This window comes from Bidens hawaiensis, unplaced genomic scaffold (assembly GCF_021521415.1).
Source record: "Bidens hawaiensis isolate Kalapana, Puna unplaced genomic scaffold, B.hawaiensis_p1.1 tig00026238_1, whole genome shotgun sequence".
NCBI classification, from domain to species: domain Eukaryota; kingdom Viridiplantae; phylum Streptophyta; class Magnoliopsida; order Asterales; family Asteraceae; genus Bidens; species Bidens hawaiensis.
The window spans coordinates 39,425-60,827 of record NW_027494230.1 but is presented as its reverse complement, the minus strand read 5'-3'; the positions used below and the strand labels follow the sequence as shown (position 1 = coordinate 60,827).

Below are 21,403 nucleotides of genomic sequence, written 5' to 3'. Positions count from 1 at the left end.
CAACCCATGCACGGTTGTGGATTCTCTAGTTATTTATTTCATGCATGAATGAAATTATAAAAATTTCATTTTATGTATCGTCTACCCCTGAATAATTTTTTTAGCCCGCACCATCCCACATGCAACTTTTCTTCTAAATCCACCACTTATTCTACTTATCTACATTAGATATTTAGATTGGTACATACCAAACATACTAGGTACATATCAAAGATGAACCTAACAACAATATGCTAACAGATTAAACAAAAGCATCAAAATATTTTCTCACAAACAGATCTTCATTGAGTCATTGATTCATAAATGAAAAAGGATTTTAGAGCAATACCATTGGTAATCCTCGTAGAGCAGAAACCCTAGGGCTCAATGAATGCATTCAAAATTTCAAATATATATCAGTAAAAAAAAATGATAAAAGGCTTCAAAATTCAAATAGCTCTAGGGATAATATTGGGCTTTTATTTGGGCCTTGGTATGGTTAAGATGGCCCATTAGTTTACAATTTACAAACCTAGTTACTAAGGTTACTAATTTTGGAATACATCTTTTGCAATAACAATATTAGTTATTTAAAAAATGTGATTAATTAATTCCAAACCAGATTGTCACCGATTGAAAATTCAAACTACAAACAGAAGATAGTAATAGATTTTATATGTAATAGATTTTATATCCATTTAAGTCCCTCTACATAGGTTATTACACAAAATATAAATGTTTATGTTGCCGAAACTTTCAAACGATAACATTCATTGCCTTACAAAATAAATAAGTTCCCGATACCATAAACACGTATCACAACTTGTAATTTCTTCGTCTTCATCTAAACTCCAACCCCTTCTTTCAAGACGGTCGATATGATCTTGTTTTTTGCATTTTGTGTCGACTCTTTCTAGAGTAACCGGATTGTTAATCCACATTTGACTGAGTATCGAATGAACTTTATTTCTACAATCTCGCACATTCCAAGAGTATGATCTTGAGCAATTCATGGAATTCAGAAGATGTAACCCGCATTGACTCGATTGATCCCCACTTGAAAGCAGAATCATGCCATACACATATATTGCCTCCGGGTGCCCCTTGTCAACCGCTTGTTTCAAATATTCTAGCCCGGATTCAATATCAACTTCCTTTACATGGTTGTGATTAGTTAAACTCTTGAATGATAATAGACTTTTAGATTAAAAAAAAAGGTGTAATACATGTTTGAGTTATTCTTACCATTCCCTGTCTAAATAATGATTCAAGGTTTCCTTTGTTGAAGCAGTCAATTAAGAAAGAATGTGCACTTTTACTCAGCGGTAACCAATGTGTTATTGGAAACTTGTCAATGGAGATGCATTGAGAGATACAGTCGCCTGATGTTGAATCCATAAATTCCTTACAACTATATAATAAAAAAGAACTCGATTAGAATACATCAAATTAACTTAAAAATAAAGAAAGCATTAATTACGTTGCATCGAAAAAAGAATTTACATCATGAGATTATCATACTAACGTACCTTAGTTTAGCATTGAAAAGATCTATAAACGAAGCCGATGCAACCCAGCAAGAACGTCAACTAACAGTTCTCGTGGAAGCGATCTGACGGTCCTTGTTGATCGGTTAACAGGTTTACCGACTAGTTTCTTTCCATGTCTAAGGACACTCAAACTCGTGTGATTTTCGACTTCGTTAGCAGTTTTCCTTGGAACGCCCATTGTTCAAAACAAAGAGTTGATTAGAAGAAAACAATTTTTTCAGAGAACGAATTATTGCATGAACATATATATGATAAGTTGATAACCCTTACGTGCTTATATATAGATATATATATATATAGGATTAGTATCATTTGAGAACTCTTAAATTATTTAAGAACTTGAAGGAACTCTTAATAACTAACGTTTTTTATAAAAAAATTTGTATGTTAATGTTATTTAAGTGTAGTTTTATCACTTTTGACATCTATATTTACGATTACAATTATGAAAATTAGTTTTTTTTACACATATTTATGTTTTTTTTACACATATGTAAATTTTTATCACATAAATTTTACACATGTATAACTTGTGATTTATATATGTAATCAAATTTTTTTTTTATAAATATGATAAAACAAGTCTCAAATAATGTTAATATATAAAAAAAAGTTAAAAAAATATTTGGTTTTTAAAAGTTCCTAAAAGTTCTTAAATTTTTTTGAGTTCTCAAATGAAACTAATCCTATATATATAAATATATGGATGGATTATGGGAGAGTTTGTGTAAGAATATAAAATATATTAAAAAGTTATATATATTTTCCTTGTTGAGCAAGTTTTAAGATTTTAACTATAAACCCTAGAAACTATAGGAGGGTAATTAATTACCGTAAGATACTTACCAGGCATATTACTTTTATGGATTTACATAATGGAAACTTTTAGTTTTAAAAATGGTAATTAATTAAAAAGTATAAAAGCAATCCAAAACACATACGCTTACTATATTTAAATTGTAAATAAGTAGATTCATACAATAATAACAAAAAACTAATTTCTTTTTAATATTTTTAAAAATATATGTATAATAATATCATTTTACACAAATTAATAACTAACTCAAATTTCCCAAATTACAAATTTACAATATGGATTAATCTAACACTATGGGACAGCTGTCCTCTCCACAATCATCCAAAATTTTATTTTCCCGCCCATTATTATTTAGGGTTTTTTTATTCTATTTCTTTATTTTCTGTTTTCTATTTTCTATTCCATTCCATGGGTTATGTATCAGGATTCATCATCATCATCATCATCATCATCTTCACAATTCCTATTTTCCATCTCAGCAAAACCTTAATACTAGCATATCTCTATTCTAGCAGGTAATATCAGCTACTTAACTAATTTGTTTGATGTGGATGCTCATCGAGAACAATCGGCCCTGCGATATCGGTTCCGGCTATTTGATGGGTGTTAATCGAGAACCATTTGATGGGTGTTAAATGGAATCGTTGAATCAGAATCACAATATGTGAAGGTATGTTATTTAACTTTCAATTTTTGTTTCCTAATTTTTTGCCTCTTCTCCGGCCCACGATTTAGGTCTTTATGCGGGTATGTTTATTGTGGTTATAATGTTAATCGATTTACGTTTTCTCATGCTAAGCTTATCTTTGTTAAACAACAACTACCAGTTGATTTTTCACTATACTTAGGTTATGTTACAAACACTACATCTGAACGATTAAAAAATGTTGAATAATATAGTTATCTATGTATCGCGAATTGTTAAATGCGTTGCAAAAAGTTTGGATTTGTTTTTTTTTTTTTTGGGAATTTTAGGTTATATAGTAATTCTTTTGTTATGGTTGAAACACTTTGGCATTTCTTAATTTGACATTTGAATTAAGGGTTTGGGTCGAGTCGGTTAGTTTGGGTCAGATCACATTAGTAGTGATACTTTGTCGTTACCACCGGTAAAACTAACAATTATATAAAGTTTGGGGTGATCTTGAACGAATCGTCAAAAAAGTGTATTTTTCTTTCCGGTATTGCAATTCATTGGTCTTTCATTGTATTTTTTTTTTGTTTTGTAACTTCATAATGAAGTTTTTTAAGCATCAAATAGCTAGAATTGATATGGATGTAAATGAGTAAGGGGTTAAGTGTTTTGTCTGTTTTGAGCTTATGCATTTGATATATATTTTTTTTACTTTTCTACCGATTAGATGCCTAAATTAGTATATTTTCAGTTTGTGCAAGATTGCGTAACTTCAATTTTGGTTCACCACAAACTAATTCAATTGACTATATTGGTTTAGTTCCTTTGTAGGTCAGTTCAAAGTTCATTTTAAGTGTACTATAAAGATTAAAAATAATTTGGCCCATCATAATTGGTGTGTTATTTTGTATGTTAATGTAATAAATAGTTATTTCTTATAGTCTGTTATACATGTTTTTATACGAATTACAATTTGCTAATGGTAACTTGGAAAGTTGCAGACTTACATGCCCTTGCTCATGCGTTACTTAAGCCATCAGTATGTATGTAACAGTTCATATAATGTCTTGGATATTCTACACTGGCTGATGCATTACTTATACGAATTATCATTTGCTAATATTACACCTCCTAAACTGGTGTAACCCGTTAATCCGTTAGATCAGTCCCATTCGTTTTGCCAAGTAGAATTACAATATTTTGTTATTCAGTCAAAAAGGGCCTAATGACAAACTATATTCAGATCTTGATATTAAAATATATATGTGATACGCCAATGAATGAAACCTTCTTTTAACCTATATTGCAAGTTTTAACTTTTCATATTGTTTTCATGGGTTACCTGCGCACCTTTTTGGTTCATATTGTTTTCATGGGTTACTTGCACACCTTTTTGGTTATTTTATCTTCGGCAAAAAAAAGAAATCCCATTTACTTGAAATCAAGGAGGACATACCAAAGAAATATATAATACATCAAAATATAAATAAAGGAATAGGGGGTTTTAAATTGTTGGCCATTGGGATGAGGTGGGATGGGATTGTTTGTTGATACTTTTATTTGAAACCGTATTTTTTCTCATGGCCTAACTTTGTGATTCATTAAGTGAAAGACGCACTATATGCATATATAATATATAGCATAATTATCTTAGGCATCGGTTAAAGAACGAGTGTTTTTTCTCTCTTTATTTTGCTTTGTCTTAGCTTGATGAGGTAGAATAATATTTTTGATTATGTGTTTATATAATAAGGTTTCTATTCTGAATTTTGCAATTTCACTTGAAATTTGAACACACAAATATGTGATTCTATGTGGAGCTTCTTATAACAAGACTATTGATCAGTCAAAATGTCATATATTTTGGGCAAACAAGCGTTCTTTTGTTATTTATAACAACATAAGCTTGCTAAAGATCGTCTTTTGTCTAAGGCAATTGAGCTCTTAAACTCTATTAATGATGTTCCTATGATGTTCCGTATTAGTTTTTTGATGTATAGGAACTAAACAATTATATACTAAACAGGTTATGCTTATGTATGTGTATTAGAATTGAGTAATGTTAGAGTGTGTTGAAATGGGTCGATCTGCAACTAGATACAAGATTACTTAAATACTCTATTAGAATGGGCTGAAATAGGCCGGGTCAGTTTGACTGAACACTATTATGTTGACTTGGTGGTTATGAGTGCAGGTGCAGTGGTGTGTGCGGGAAGTGAGTGGAACTGGCTTCCATCTTCGTTCTTTATTCCAGATTATTCAGGGGTGGTACATGTGGTTGGTCCCGTCTTCCTTCACACCATCTGTGGCTAGTCCCTCCAATTCCTTCGTATTCATCGGTACTAACTTTTTCTCCAAATTATGTATATTTTATTTCAGTGTGCATGTATATGTATATGTATATATTAATCTTCTTGATTGGCATATTTTTGAGCATTTTTTTTGTAAATTAGCATTATGGAATGATATTATTACTTCGAGCTGGTTGTACGGGAATTTACAGTTACAATTGGGTTTATATGCATCACTTCTCTAATAATTACGCTATGTATATATGAGTCTGCTGCTACTTGGTTTAAATTCATTGTCTCAGTAGTACATAGCATGTGATTTCTCTTTAAATTTATGGTTATGTCTGAATCTTTTAAATTTAGATAATTCATTGCTGAAGTTAGACATTATTGGGTCAAATCATTTTTTTTGGAAAAATTCTTTTTGGTAAAGGTTGACTTTATGACCAATGTCGATTTTTCTTTGGTCATCTATGATTATTGATGGCACTATCGTGTCAGATTTAGTCAATTTCAGCTTAGTGACATACAACATCATTCTTAGGAATGGAACATATGTGCGCAATCTGAAATCAGTTAAATGATGCCATTTTACTTGTGGAGGTTGTAAAAAATCATGAATTGGTTTTTTGAGATTGTTGCTGTAAATTCATAAGCCTTCTGAGTTGCAATGGGTAAAGTTTTTATGGTGGAGCCTCAAATTGACTGTTTCTCTAACACCTCTGGCTAAAATAGTATTTTCCTTGCCAATGGTATATTACTATATTGGTCATTGGGGACTATGGCATGAGTACCCGATATCATGTGAAATTTAAAGTATTTTGGTCAATCACGTCAAGATGGGCTTTGATTAAAATGAGTTGGGATTGTATTAAAAAGGTTTAAACTTGGTCTTTAAGTTATTATACATTCAATAAAAATTGATTTTAACATTTGCTTTCGTGTTGTTAGAATCAGATTTGTAAGTTATAAAATATATTTTTTCAGCTTTTCATTACTATATAAAAATGCTTATTTTCAATCATAAAAATTATATATATTTTGTTTATTTTTATCAATTTTATGAACCAGCCCGTGTAGCACACGGGTTCTAACCTAGTTAATGGATATATGAATCTTCGCTTAATATAATAATAATACTTTGTTAATATATAATGATTAAAAAAGTAAACATATAAACATAAAAGGATAAATAAATCTGTTAGTATTGATCAAAATCAATAAAACTACCATCTTATATTATTGACAATAAAAGAAAATATGAACAAAATTATAACGAAAGTAACATGTTTAGTTAACGAGGACAAGTTCTATCACTAGTCAAACACTCAAACAGGGCTTATTTAACTTAGATGATCTACAGCTTAAGGTCGGCCCGCTTTAATATGGGCAAAGCTCAAGCTCGTCTCGCAAATTCTGAAAGATATATGTTTTCCCTCCAATTCAATATCAAAAATATTTGTTTTAATTGTCTGTATTCTATGATATGGTATTGTGATGGGCTGCTCTATTCTTGGACCGGATCGCTGGACCGGAGGATCTGATTGGGCTTAGCCGAGTAAGCTGTTGGATTGGACTCGTGGGCTTACGAGATGGAGCCCAAGTTTATTCGGTCGAAGACCAAAGTGAATTCGAATTCAAGTTTTAGTTTCGGGCAAAAAAAAAACTGAACAGATGAACACCCTTAGTTGGATTATCGCGATGCCATCCCCCCCCCCCACCCCTAACAACTTATCGTGGGATTTCTTGATCTTATACTTTTCTGAAACGCACACACAGAAGTGATTACGGGTCAACTTGACCCGACCCGAATATACTCATAAGCACAGCCCATTTAAAACAAAAACTTCAACAACAAATAATCAATTCAATCAATCACCAATAATCTTTACATGAACAAACTCCATCTTTGAAATGGTGAAAACGGGTCGGATCTCTAATAATAAACCGCCGGTCGACAACTTTACTAACCAACTTTATGAACACATGACAATCTCCACACACCCGTAAATTCTTTATCACAATAATATCTTCCCCGATTTCAGTTACTAAAAGCGCAAACGCAATAGCTAATCTTTCACTATGAACCATATTACCACTATCAACATTTATCAACTCATCGAGTCGACTCAGCATTGCATAAATCTCATCCGTTTGCAGATGATTATGATCACCCGCTACGAAAAGATGATTTATTCCTTTATGTTCAACATAACTGTAACCCGGATCCTTCTTTAACCCTTTCTCTTTCATCATAACCCGGACCCATAAAATACCTTGCGTATCGTTAACTTCCGTGTATAAATTCGATAACAAAACATAATAACCAATATTCGTGGGCTCAAGTTTAACAACACGTTTAAACGCATATTCGGCTAAGCTAACGTTTTTATGAATCTTGCACGCACCCAAAAGCGCCCCCCAAACCGGCCCATCCGGTTCCATTGGCATTGTGTTAATAATCTTTTGGGCCTCATCAAGCCGACCCGCCCGACCCAAAAGATCCACAACACACGAGTAATGCTCTTGGCCGGGCTTCAACCCGTATTTCGACTTCATTGAATTAAAATAACCCAGCCCGATATCAGTTAACCCTGCATGACTACACGCAGACAACACACTAACGAAAACCGGCCCGTCGGGCCTAATGTTGGCCCGTAACATTTCATCAAAATAACGGACCGCAGTCTCACCTTCCCCGTGCATACCGTACCCGCCTATAATCGCAGTCCACGATACTAAATTCTTTTCTGGCATGTTATCAAATATCTCTTGGGCTTTCTTAATATTACCACATCTAGCATACATGTTAATCAAAGCATTATTCAAAAACATATTATGTTTAAAGCTAATATTTTGTATCTTATTTTCTACTTCTAAACCAATCTTTTGCGCACCAAGGTGAGCGCAAGACGATAACACGCCAACGAGCGTTATCGGGTCAGGTTCCAAACCCGATAACTCGAGCTCCCGATAAAGCTCCAACGCCTCAACCGCATACCCGTTTTGCGCATACCCGGATATCATAGCATTCCAAGTAACCAACTCCTTAACCTCCATAAAATCAAAAAACTTTCTAGAAACCTCTTTTGACCCGCACCGGACATACATCGTAAGCAAACAATTCGCAACACGGAAATCATTATCCAAACCTAATTTCACTACAAACCCATGTAAACAATCCGCTAACATTAACCGTTCCGGGTCCGTGCAGCCAGGAATCAAGCCAAGCATAGTAACCGCATCAACCCGAACACCTGAAACCCGCATGCGGGTGAACAATTCATACGCGGGTACGAACTGATCATTCCGGGTGTACCCGGAAACAAGAGCATTGTAACAAACAGTGAGATTTTGCGACTGAGGCATTTCGTCGAACAGTTGGTGTGCATCTTTAACTGAACAACATTTGGAGTAAAACGAGATTAACCCAGTTTGTACGAAGGGTTCTGAGTGACACCCAGTTTTGATTACGTGGGAATGAAGCTGTGTGCCGGAAATTGGGAGGGTTAATATGCCGCATGATTTGAGGACGACTGGGAAAGTGAAGGCGTTTGGGGTGGTGTTTGATCGGAGCATTTGACGGTAGAGAGTGAGTGATTGGTGGTAGTTGCCGTGCTTGGTTAGCTCCTGGAGCTTGGTGTTCCATGAGGTGCAGGTGGTGTATGTGAGGAGAAGATGGCGGGAAAGGAGTTTGGTTTTGGAGTTGAAAGTGAAGGAGGGTTTGGTCATGGGGTGGTTTGGATTTATGTTGCAATTTTTGGTCATTTATAAATTATAAGCGAGCGTTGAAATCCGGGCGTCGGTAAAACCCGAGTGTTACTATAGTGGATAGACGTAGATTTGGTTGGTATCCGTTACCTTCATTACGTATACACACTATTGTTAAAATTTGAGCGTTAAAACCCAAAAAATTAATTCGTGAAATTAACATATAAAAAAGAAGTATATTTAAAATGATGTTTATTTAGTCGGAAAACCCGGACTGTGGTAAAACCCTATTGTTTTCGGTCCCGGACATTGAAGTGGTAACTCTACATGAATTCGGTCAGTTTTGATTACGTGCGTTACGATACTAGAGTTAAAAAACGAAAACGATATAAAAATTGAGGTGGACTGATGGCCAACTTGGGGGGGGGGGTGTCGGTCGGTAAACTTGCGCGTTGGTAAAACCCAAGCGTTGTTGGTCACAGGCATTGAGGTGGCTAGTCTGCGTGAATTTGGTCGGTTTCTGTGAGGTTTGCTATGGTACCAGAACTAAACAAAAAAATGACGTTTGGTCGGTTTCCGTTACGTTCGTTATGGTCACCGAACAAAAAACAAAAAAAACACGGATCAATATGGTGCCGCCAAGTGACCTAATAGGGCACTTGTGACACCAAAGTTCTTAATTATATATAGTAGTAACTTTAAGTGTATCGTAATATTGCTTAGGGGTATTTGAATACATAAAACGAAGATGAAGAAGAAGAAAAATGTATTGGTTTAGTGTTTCGCTATGAAATTTGAGGGGTATCCCGGACACGTCCTCAAACACCTACGTCTGCCTACATTTACAGTTACAAGTTACAAAAAATTTAACTCACACTGTTTCTATAAGAAATAAACATTGTACTGCTAAATTATTAGATTATGGTTTCACTAGAAGCCTTGAACCTGATGGGTCTTGACTAGTCTTCTTCGGAGTTTGGATGTCGTGCTCTTGAAGGTGAGCTTCTTGTGTTATGGATGAAGTTCTCCAGGCTTATGATTGGAGAGTAAATATTTGTATGAATATGAGTAAATCTTTTAAGTATTCAATGTGTTGTCCTTTCATTCCCCTTGTCTTTTATGAGCTTGTTTGGGGATGAGTTTGAAAAATACTTATTGGCTTACTGATTTATTCAAAAAACCATTTTGAAAAGTCAGGATTTGTGACTTTTAAAAAACTGTTTTTTAACCATTTCAAAAAACTTAAGTAAGAAAGATTTTTATGATTGCCAAACACATTTTAATTTATTGACTTTTTGATAACACCAATAAGCCAATAAGCATTTTTCAAACTCAATCCCAAAACATGCTCTGTACACCACAAGCAACGGGCTAATTGCTATATGTGAAATGAATAACCTCATCAGTTTCGTATCATTTCATTTTAAAATTTTATTTTTCTAAAAAATTACTATCATCATGTAGTGTTTGTAAACAATAAAAATTATGGGTTATTGTTGAATTATAAATGAATATATAGATGTTAATAAGAGAATACGTTCACCGGTTATATTATCTTACGGTGGCCAGTGGCGTGATGGCATTGGGGATGACTACGAGGTCGTGTTAAAGGTGGAGGTGACGGGGCAGAGGTGGCAACGATTGGGGTGGTGGTGGAGGTAGAGGTGCACAAACCGGTTTTTTTAAAAAAACCGGTTCGGTTATTAACCGGACCGGTTTTTTTTGGCCCGGAAAAAAACCGGTTCGGTTAATAACCGGACCGGTTAATAACCGGTTTTTTGCTGTCAAAACCCTAACCGGTCTAACCGGTTAGGACCGGTTTAGAAACCGGTTAGAACCGGTTAATAAACCGGTTTTTTTATTAACCGGTTTTTTTTTTTTTTTTTTTTTTTTTTTAAATTTCGCGGTTTCAAATACGAATATTTGTTTTTTATATTTTGTACTTAATGAAGACCATTATTTTTTCACAGTATAAACAAACCGGTAACTACAAGGCAAAACGGTAACTACAAGGCAAAACGGACTGACCGAAGCCATTCTTTGCTTTCGTTGTTAGGGTTCTTTGCTTGGAAGATGAGTATGAGTGTGTGTTGGTGAATGTGTTTTCAACAAACCAAAGATTAAAAACACATAACTTTCATTTATAGTTTTTACATTAAAAATACAAACATTAAATCGTTATCGCATATTCGTAACTCAAAAATACAAACATTAAATCATTAACACTGAAGAAATCTCTGCCAAGAACTGTTGTTCATGATTTAACTCAAAAATACAAACATTAAATCGTGAACTAGCAGATGCTCCTGTTGTTCCCAATCGCAGTTTGTTTATGATTTGCCTCCATGTTTGCTGTTTCTTTAACTAAATTAGAAAAATCCAAATCAACAAGTAAATAAGAGCACATATTAGGAAAAAGAATGCTTAGACACGATTACATGAACAACTTGCTGTTTCTTACTCATGATTTGCCAGTTTGTAAGTTTGAATGAATTGAATAAGAGCACATATTAAGTTTACACATATTAAGTTTACACCAGTTTGTAAGTTTGATTAGAAAAATCCAAATCAACAAGTAAATAAGAGCACATATTAAGTTTACACCAGTTTGTAAGTTTGAAAAGTATGAAATTAGTTCGGATTTATCGTTTTTCCATGCTTTAAGACAATCTCTTCTAAGGGTCGAACGACTTACGTGTTGGTAGCGTGGTTGAACATAGTTTTGCATCATCTACGTGAATTGAGGGTTGTCGAAGTGGTTGAAAGGAAGTGTTTGTTGAATCACAAAGTTTGAAAACTGTTGACGTACCGCTTCAACGTCGTACGTAAACACCGCTCCTTGATTCGTCATCTCCGGCTGCGAACTACTTCCTGATTCGTCCTTCAAGGCCTTGCAAAAGGGCCTTTGTACATGCGCTTTTAAAGTGGAGTTTGCATCTTTGCCATAAAACTTCAAACAATGTTTGCATCGAGCTTTTTGGCTACCGTTAGACATTTCGCATAGGTCGAAATGTTGCCAAACATCATGGTTTCGTTTCGTGGGGATGACCCGAACGACCGTTTCTCCCGTGTTCGAGGCACCCATGTTGACGGATGAAGCAGCACTTTGGGAGGCCATGATAATCGACTACGAAATAAGAGTGGTATACTCGAGTATGAAATAAACGACTACGAAATAAGAGCGTATGGAGTGGTAATGTGGTATAATTGAGCGTGAGATAACAAAATAATCGCGTATGAAATAAACGTTTAGAGCGTTTGGAGTTGTATAATCGAGTGTGATATAACCAATACCCAACCTAAACTATATATAGATGTTTGTGGGGGTAAAATGGTAAAAAAAAAAAAAAACGGTCCAAAAACAAAAAAACGGGCATATAGCCGTTATAAACCGGTTTTTTTATAAACCGGTTAACCGGTTTTTCCATAACCGGTTAATAAAAAAACCGGTTTTTCCATTAACCGGTTCGTTAACCGGTTTTGGATCTAGAACTTGTAACCGAAAGACGAACCGGCGGTTTCTAAACCGGTCAAACCGGTTTTTAAAAAACCGGTTTTCGTAAAAACCGGTTTCCGGTTTAAACCGGTAAACCGGTTCCCCAACCGGTTTTTTTTGGCCATCTCTAGGTGGAGGTAGCGATGAGGTGTCAGTGCAGCAACAGGTGATAGTGGTGTTGATGACGTAGGTGTTAGTCAAGTAGGTAATAAATACTAGCAATGGTTATGGACTCATAGATGGTGCTAACTCATTTGGACCTTTATAACTTATAAGTTAACATGTCTCAGAAAGGGGGGCTTTAAATATACCAAAAGTTTTTATTTTGTATACCAAGTCAACCCTATTAATCTACTACTAATCATTCAATCAACTACTAATCATATCAATCATCATTTTTATTCTATTTTATTTAAATATAACTACTAATCATTACATAATAATTATTTAAACTACTAATATCTATTTTTTAATTAGGTTTTTTTAAAGGCTATTGTAATTAGTTTTTTGCAATACTAGTATGAATAATAGTATATTAAATATTTTATTATACAATTATGAATATTACTAGTCTTCTAAAAAGTACTCAAATATATAAATACGAAAATACAAGTTCATTATGAATGTAAAAACACTAAAATAATTAATCACTTAAATCCACAAACCCACTTTCAGGACGATAAAGTTGGCTGTACAGTTCTAGACGCGACTTATACATTGTTTCCCACCTAACTGCAGACCGGCTAATATTGTTAAGATTCCAATAAGGCGTGATAACAGGCATTGGGGGTTCCTGAATATCAGTTGTACCTTGACCGACACGTCTTTTTTGTTGTGATTTCTTCAAATTTGGTCTTCCACAAGTATTTTTCTGAATTTGAGGTTCTTGAATATCTGTTGTACCGAGACCTATTATGTCCTTCAGCTTTCTTAACCAACTTTTTTTCCCAGCTTTGGACTGCTTGTTGAAGTTTTCTTTAAAATGTTTTAGTTCATTCTCGCAACTAACATCGTCATCTTGGACAGTTGTTGAAGGTACAAAATCTAGCTTCCTACAAAAGATATCAATCGAATCCAAGGAAATACATTGACCTATGTTAAAATATAAATAAGTAATATATTAACAATTTTATAGAATCATTATTAAAAAAATCTGAACTAATATTAAAATAATCAATCAGATTATACTTACCTGAACTAATATACATTGAAAGTTCGCAAGCACATGGTAACCCACAGCTGTTGCGAAGTCGACAACCACAATTTGAAGAGTCTACTTGAAGATTCTTCCAGCTTTCATGGTCCGCAAGAATTATATCGAGAGCTTCATTTGAAACAAAACCGCGCAATAGTTTAAAACATCGTATATTGTGTTGATGTATGCGAACAACTCTGCTTTTCTCAAAACTTTCTTTGATTGATGTATGTTGCGACTGCACGAGACGATTAATACAACCCACAAATTTATCCAAACAACATTTTGAAGATTTCAAATATTTTTTCAATACCGCATGCTGGCTTTCTACTCTATTGGTTGTGTTATTTCCAAAATTGAGATGTTGATCAATCCAGACAGACACAAACATCTCCTTGTATTTGTTCAACCAATTTTCATTTACATATTTTAAAACACTTGAAAAAGTAATTAAACTTATAAGAGATATATAAAAAGAAAAAAATATATCGGGGCGTAGAAAACATACGTGGATATTTTATCAAGAATGACTGAAGTTGCTTGTAATTGTCTGTGTAAGAAACCAAAGTTGTAGAATCTTCTAGTAACTCCCATAATTTTAGAAAGTTGTCCCAATCACGTGCTGACCTGATAGATTGCCTACAGTTCTTGAATATGTTGCGACTAATGTGCCATCTACAAAGTAATTGAGTAGCATTCGGGAAAACTTCTTTGCATGCATTCACTAAAGCCAACTCCCTGTCTGTAAGTATAACACGTGGGTGCATACACTTGTCTAATGTTAACTTTAGACAGTTTAAGACCCATGTATAGCTTTCTATCTTTTCATTTTGCATGAAGGCAAAAGCTATGGAAAATGTCTTGTTGGTCGAAGTTACACCAACAATCTGAACAAAAGGCATATTATAGCTGTTTGTTTTGTACGTGGCATCTATAATCAACACGTGTGGGAATGCACGCCAAATATCGAATGATATTGGATGAACGAAAAATAAATTTTCTAACTCGTTTGAACCAGTTGTAGTAAATTCATAAACATAACCATTAGAATGTAAAATAGACATGAGAACCTGCATCGGAGAATTGCCTGCTTGCTCACTCATGCGAATTTTAGTGCGTGCATTGTAAATAAATGATACACCTAATAATAAATGTGTATCATTAAAAACATGTATATATATTAAAAACCTAATTTGTTAAACTAGAAATAGTCAAAGGGTTATAATGGTAAATATTAATATTAAAAACCTAATTTGTTAAACTAGAAATAGTCAAAGGGTTATAATGGTAAATAGGGTTATAAACTTCTAACAAACCTACGGCCACCATCTCCACTGAAAAAAACCTAAAACTAATTTCTCTCAAAACTTATCCGCCGTCGCCTAACCTACGGCCACCATCTCCGGCCACCATCGCCTAACCTACGGCCACCATCTCCGGCCACCATCGCCTAACCTACGGCCACCATCTCCGCACCGCAGGATACTCGCCGTCTCCACCGTCGCCTAACCCCTTTGCCGCCGTCTCCACCGTCGCCACCATCTCCGCCTAACCCCTTTGCCGCCGTCTCCACCGTCGCCACCATCTCCGTCGCCACCGTCTCCGTTCTTCGCTACAACCGCCGGCGATATCGAAACCCTAACCACCGTCTACCACCACGATTTTGAAAGAAAAACTAACCCAACACTGATTATACCTGATGAGTGAAAAATTGTGGTGTAGTCATGATAAATTCGTTATCTGCCATGGTAAGAAATCGGAATATTAGTTTAGTTTAATCCTAAGAATTTTGTTATTGTTATTGTTAAATAATATTGAATCTGTTCATAAATTTTCAACTGTATTTTTTGTTTTGTTATGGTATAAATTTTCAACTGTATTTTGGGTTATGTAAAGATTTAAATTTTCATTGTTTTCTAGGTTAAGTCACCTGCATGGCATCTATAATATTATTATTTGATATCAATCATATAATAATATTAATATTATTTTGTTTAAGAATTAGACATTAGTCACCTGCATGGCATCTATAATAAATGCTCTCTATATTTTGGGTTATGTAAAGACCTATAATAAATGCTGACAACTTTTGGTTTAATGCTGACAACTTTTGGTCTTTGACTTTGATATATTTTTTGGTATATTTAACAGAACCCCTCAGAAAAGTTATTTGCTTTATTTATACCTCCATTAACATGTTGACTTATTTAAGATAACTCAAAAATAATCCGTACAAAATCTAACTTTTACAAAATCAACTCCTCATTTGAATAACAATAATAAAATTAAAAAGAGATAACCCTATAGAATAGTATTTAAGTTTTGAAATTATTATAATCAGTTAATTCATAAAATATTTTGTTACAATCAGGTCATTAAAGTTTCCTTTATGTTTTAATCGTAGATATTTTATCTGGATAACAGTTTATGCATGTATTTTTCATATTTCTAAATAGTTTGACATTGCATTTTTTTTAAATTGAAAAAAATAGTAAAAATTGAGAAAAATAATTTTTAAGTTACGAAAAACTACAAAAAGAAAATCTAAAAATTATATTGTAATTTTTCATAATTTTTCAGATTTATTTATTTATTTATTTACAAAACTACAAAATTATATATAAAAATTATATTGTAATTTTTCACAAATTTTCAGATTTATTTATTTATTTATTTGCAATTGTTCGTAATTTAAAATTTATTTTTTCAATTTTTACTAATTTTTTTAATTTTTTAAAAAATATTATATAATGTCAAACTATTTAAAAATATAAAACAACTAGAATGACCTGATTAGAACAAACTATTTTATAAGTAGCTTGATTAGAAAATTTCAAAACTTGGTTACTCCAAACTGAAAATTATGGGTTAAATCAAATGGTTAAGTATTAACCCTAAATTTTTCCTTTTATAACAGATTTTTAGTCCAATCATAACTAAACAAACTAACAAGCATCGTGTTCAATGGTGGGATACGCCAATTCAACAAGAAACGACGATGCCACCGCCGCCGCCGTGCCGGAGAAATCAACGGCGGCTCATTCTGAACGTACCCGTTACATTGGTCGGTCAGTGTATTGGTCTTCTGAAGAACAGTCCCACTTAGAAAAACTCCTCCCCAAGTATGTTATTAAATATTCATTGAGTAATAATAGTTATATTATTATTATTATTATTATTATTATTATTATGTTTCTTTCATGCAGATATGCATCGTATAATTTGGTCCAGCGGTATGCAAAAATTGCGGTGGAGTTGCATGGGGAGAAAACAATATATGATTTGGCGATGCGCGTTAGATGGATGAATAGATGGATGAATGTACGATTTTTTTAACAGCTAGATATGTTGTAGCTTGTGGGGACTGAACCCATGACTACCCTAAGGCGTATGATCTTTATCTTATTTATAATTACGTTGCATGTGATCAAAACATGCAAAAATATTCATGTTGGTAATTAAATTTAACTAGTAGACAGCCGTGCGTTGCAGCAGAAGCGTTAATACACGTTAACCTGTGCGTCGTGATGGGATGTTAAAATATAAATAAACGCATCGCAATGGTTATTCGAAGTATAAGAAACATAATAATTTAATATTAAAGTATGTCAAATACTAATTATAGAAAGAAATAATGCAAAATCAAACATAAAAATGAGCTAAAATGACATAAAATAACATTAAATCAAAGTTAAAAATGAATTAAGTTGTAACTAACTATTTTGAAAATTGGGATATCTTGCACACATGTTAAAAACTAATTGGCTTCTCTTATGAATAGTGACAACTAACATTTGCTTTTTAATATATATATAATATTTTGTTCATAATGCATAAAGTGATAATAAAACTCATAAACTATTTATATAAACTTGGATAATTATGTAACTTATGTTGACAGGTTTTCTAAATCTAAATGATAATATTCATTTGGTCAACATCAATAGAAATGAATGCTTATTTGATCAACCTCTTTCTAAAATGTCCATGTTAAATCATGTCGAGCCGTTGACTTTTAGTCATTGAGTTAATTTTTAACAAGATTCCACCACTTGTTATAAAACCGTCGGTTCGACGAGATTATTTTTTATTTTGGCGTCCGACGAAATTGTATTTTGGCTTCCGATGAGGTTATTTTGGATAAGTGGTAGAGTCTGGCTGGCTAAAAATCCCGTTGAGTTAATGATTATTAAGTGAGTGGGTTTAGCGTTGACATTTTGGGACGATGTTGGTCAAACGAACATTCTTTTGATGTTGATTAGTCAAATGGACATTTTGGTCATTATCGATTTATCCCCTTAACAAATCACATTTTAAACATTAGTTATTTGCGGGTTGATCCGACTCGAATGACCTGCTCATGTTGCCACTAATAATTATTATTCAGGAAAAAGCTGCAAGTCACCAAGTGAAGCCATCTTATCATATTACAAATCATTCAAAGGGTCAGTTATCAGATGAACAAATATCTTATAAAGGTTGGTGTATATGATGACCCCTTTTATGCTAATTTATATTTCTGTCATATGACCTTTTATATTTAAAAAAGATTGCGGTTGCTGCAGCAGCTATTGTTGAGCAGAATGATCATAATGCCATGAGTCAAGTTTCTGCAAATGGTTCTGCTTTCAAGGTAAATAAATAAAACTACATTTATTAAGTTTTTTTGTTTTACTAATTCGAGTAATGCGTATCTCTGATGGGTCAAACCGGCAATGTAAAGAGTTAGCTAAAAAAGGAAAACGGGTCAAGCAGGTTGAAATAAAAAACTTATATTGATGCATATAACCTCCAAAATCACTTTGTCCAAAGTATCAATAATTATTGAAATAATACCATTTTGTGAGGATGTTTGGATGCTCATTTAAACTGATTGTTGAGGTAGATATAATTTTATCCCCCTATTTTTTTTTACCTTTAGTTTTTTTTTTTTTAATTTTTTTATTTTAATTATGAGTTCTTCAAACTGCAATAATCACTTTCAAAACGCGCATGTTAATTTCAATTGTTTTTTTTTTCTATTTGTTACATTTGATTAGGGAAAAGCTGCATGTCAACAAGTGAAGCCATCTTCTGATGCTGCAAATCAATCCAATGGTCCTGATCATGCCCCGTTATCAACCTCGATAGACAGTGATGAAGATACTAACAATTATGAATCTTACAAAGGTTTGTGTGTAATCCGTTTATTAGTTTTCAACTTTTGGTAATACAAGTTGCAAGAAACAAGATATGCGATTGTTGCAGCGCTTGATGGTGCTGCGGTGCATCTTCTCGAGCAAATTAATCAGGCCATGAATCATTTTGATGCAAATACTACTACTTTTAAGGTAAATAAAACTACATGTGTTATAAAATTATTATTAAAACAATACAATTTTTGTGATAAATTTTCAACCCGCCCGTTTCACCATCTATGCCATGGTTGAAATTTTGCTGTGTTGCAGTTGCAGGGGCATGAACTCACTAATCTTACTTATCAAATGATAAAGAACATTGATGCACTTGTAAATGAGTAAGTTATGAGCACTTTGTATGCTACTTTAATTTTCTTGTCATATATACTTCTATTGAAAAAAAAAAAAACTATGGAATTTGTTAATTTGGTTTATGATTGCAGAAGCGTAAGCAATGTGCCCGAGAAGTCAGTTTGAGTTTCTGACGCAGATTGGTTCATGGTCAACTTTAATGTTCTATTTTGTTTTATCTTGTTAGACTAAGATTGTGATTTGTGAATATGGGTATAGTTTTGTTGGATGAGTTTGTTATGATCATAAGTGTAAAGCATGTTCGTTTGGTTCGGTTTTTGATTCAAGCTAACCATTGATGGTTCATGGCTGCGTTTATTTCCTTGCACATAACACGTCGGACCAATCAATCCAAGTTATCTTACCATCCATCATTAATAATAACCGAATCGTGTTCTAGTTTATCGCTTATGTGATATGTTATCTACTGAATAGGGGTCAACATAAGCAGGTTGGATGGTTGTATTACACATATTACTGCATATTATGTTACAACAATAATCTAGCATTACATAAGTATTTTTGATGATTCAGTCTTTTTAACATCGTGCTGGGTGCTTTGGAAAATTAGGAATGACCATATCGGGTCCAACAGAGCCATATCGATTCCTCGGATAACTGAAAAGATCAAGTTAATCCGCTTCGTTAGGATGATATATAGAGCATAGTTACATACTTGCATTCCTTGACGTCACCACAATAGAGTAATTTTAATTTGGGTAAACTGCGGTTTTCGTCCATGTGATTTGTTCAGATCTACAGTTTTAGTCCAATAGTTTTAAATCTTCGATTTTCGTCCTTGTGGTTTCATTTCACTTGCAATTAAACCCGACCCCACTAACCCCGTTAGGTCTGGTTGTTAAACCCATCAGTGCATCCCTCACGTGAGGGGCAATTTTGTCCTTTTTCGCCCCAAATAAACCCCAACCCTAATTCGTAAGCCCCCTCACGTGAGGGGCTGAGGTGTATTTGGGAACAAAAAAAGGACAAAATTGCCCCTCATTTGAGATGCATTTTAACGATCAGACTTAGCGGGGTTAGTGGGGTCGGGCTTAATTTCAAGTGATGAAACCACATGGACGAAAATCGCAGATTTGAAATTATTGGATTAAAACCGCATATTTGAACAAACCACATGGACGAAAACCGCATTTCACTCTGTTAATTTCGATTAAGTCTTATTTAGATGTTAAAATTCTGGTATATCATGTCAATATAGCTAGATGTTGTAATTCTTTTTTCTGTTGTAAAATAATACCAAAAATAATGATTTTGGCATACCTCTAAACTCCTCCCTTGGAACACTGTTGTGTTGGGGACAGGCTAGCCCTAACTTTCGTAGGTCTTTGGTTCGACCTCCTAATAAGAACCGAGGTCCTTACGCGGACATTAGTGGCGGAACCGCATGTGCTTCGGACCCGGTCAATTTTCGGTTTTATATATAACCTATAGGTACGATTTAACGAACGGGCTCATTCTTTTCTGGCGAGCGAAACCAACATCATTTTAAAAAAGTATTCAAACCCATTGATTATGAAAAGATTAAAAAGGTTTTTTAGTAATGAATAATATTCTATAAAATATAAAAACTTAAAAAAAACTACAAAAATTAGTAACAATCGTTATTAATAGACCAATAATAACCCACATATGTTATATAGATTATAAAAAAACCCAAAATTATTAATAATATGGGTTAATAAGCCCTACCCAATTAACATTAAACATAATATAAAAATAAAAATTAAATAGAAAAATAGCCAAAAACAACGGCCGGACAATTTTTTTTATATCAACCAGGTCCAGACCATAGTCTCATTCACCAGTTCAAGTCGAAAACAACGACGATGTACATTTGTTATGATCGTGATATTGTGTTTTATGTATTTGGCCGAATGACCGGACCCGACCCCTCCAGGCCCATAAACTTTGAGACCGGAAAAAGATCAAGCACTAAAAAATTTCGAACCCATAATAGAAAATTTCTGACTCCGCCACTAGCGGACACCCATCCCTAAGACTTAAATAATTCATGTTTAAAGTCGAAATATTTTAATACCATTCACTTTTACCAAATCATTACTCTAGTCTCCAAAGCATGTTTTCTTTGATTTTCTACTAAAAAAATAGTAGAAACTGTTTAAAGCGGGACACATTTATTGCCTTGGATTCATTATAGAGTCCGGTACAATTATTGCAATT

The 21,403-nt window shown here is 33.8% G+C and overlaps 1 protein-coding gene and 1 pseudogene across 1 annotated transcript; both read right to left on the bottom strand.

Moving 5' to 3' along the window:
* Positions 1 to 735: 735 nt before the first annotated feature.
* LOC143573197 (putative F-box protein At1g67623) lies at positions 736 to 1,707 on the bottom strand (annotated as a pseudogene).
* Positions 1,708 to 7,146: 5,439 nt separating this feature from the next.
* LOC143573195 (putative pentatricopeptide repeat-containing protein At3g11460, mitochondrial) lies at positions 7,147 to 9,004 on the bottom strand. Its single transcript, XM_077058136.1, has one exon. The coding sequence runs from the start codon at positions 9,001 to 9,003 to the stop codon at positions 7,147 to 7,149; it is 1,857 nt and encodes a 618-aa protein (XP_076914251.1). The 5' UTR covers position 9,004.
* Between the last annotated feature and the right edge of the window lie 12,399 nt (positions 9,005 to 21,403).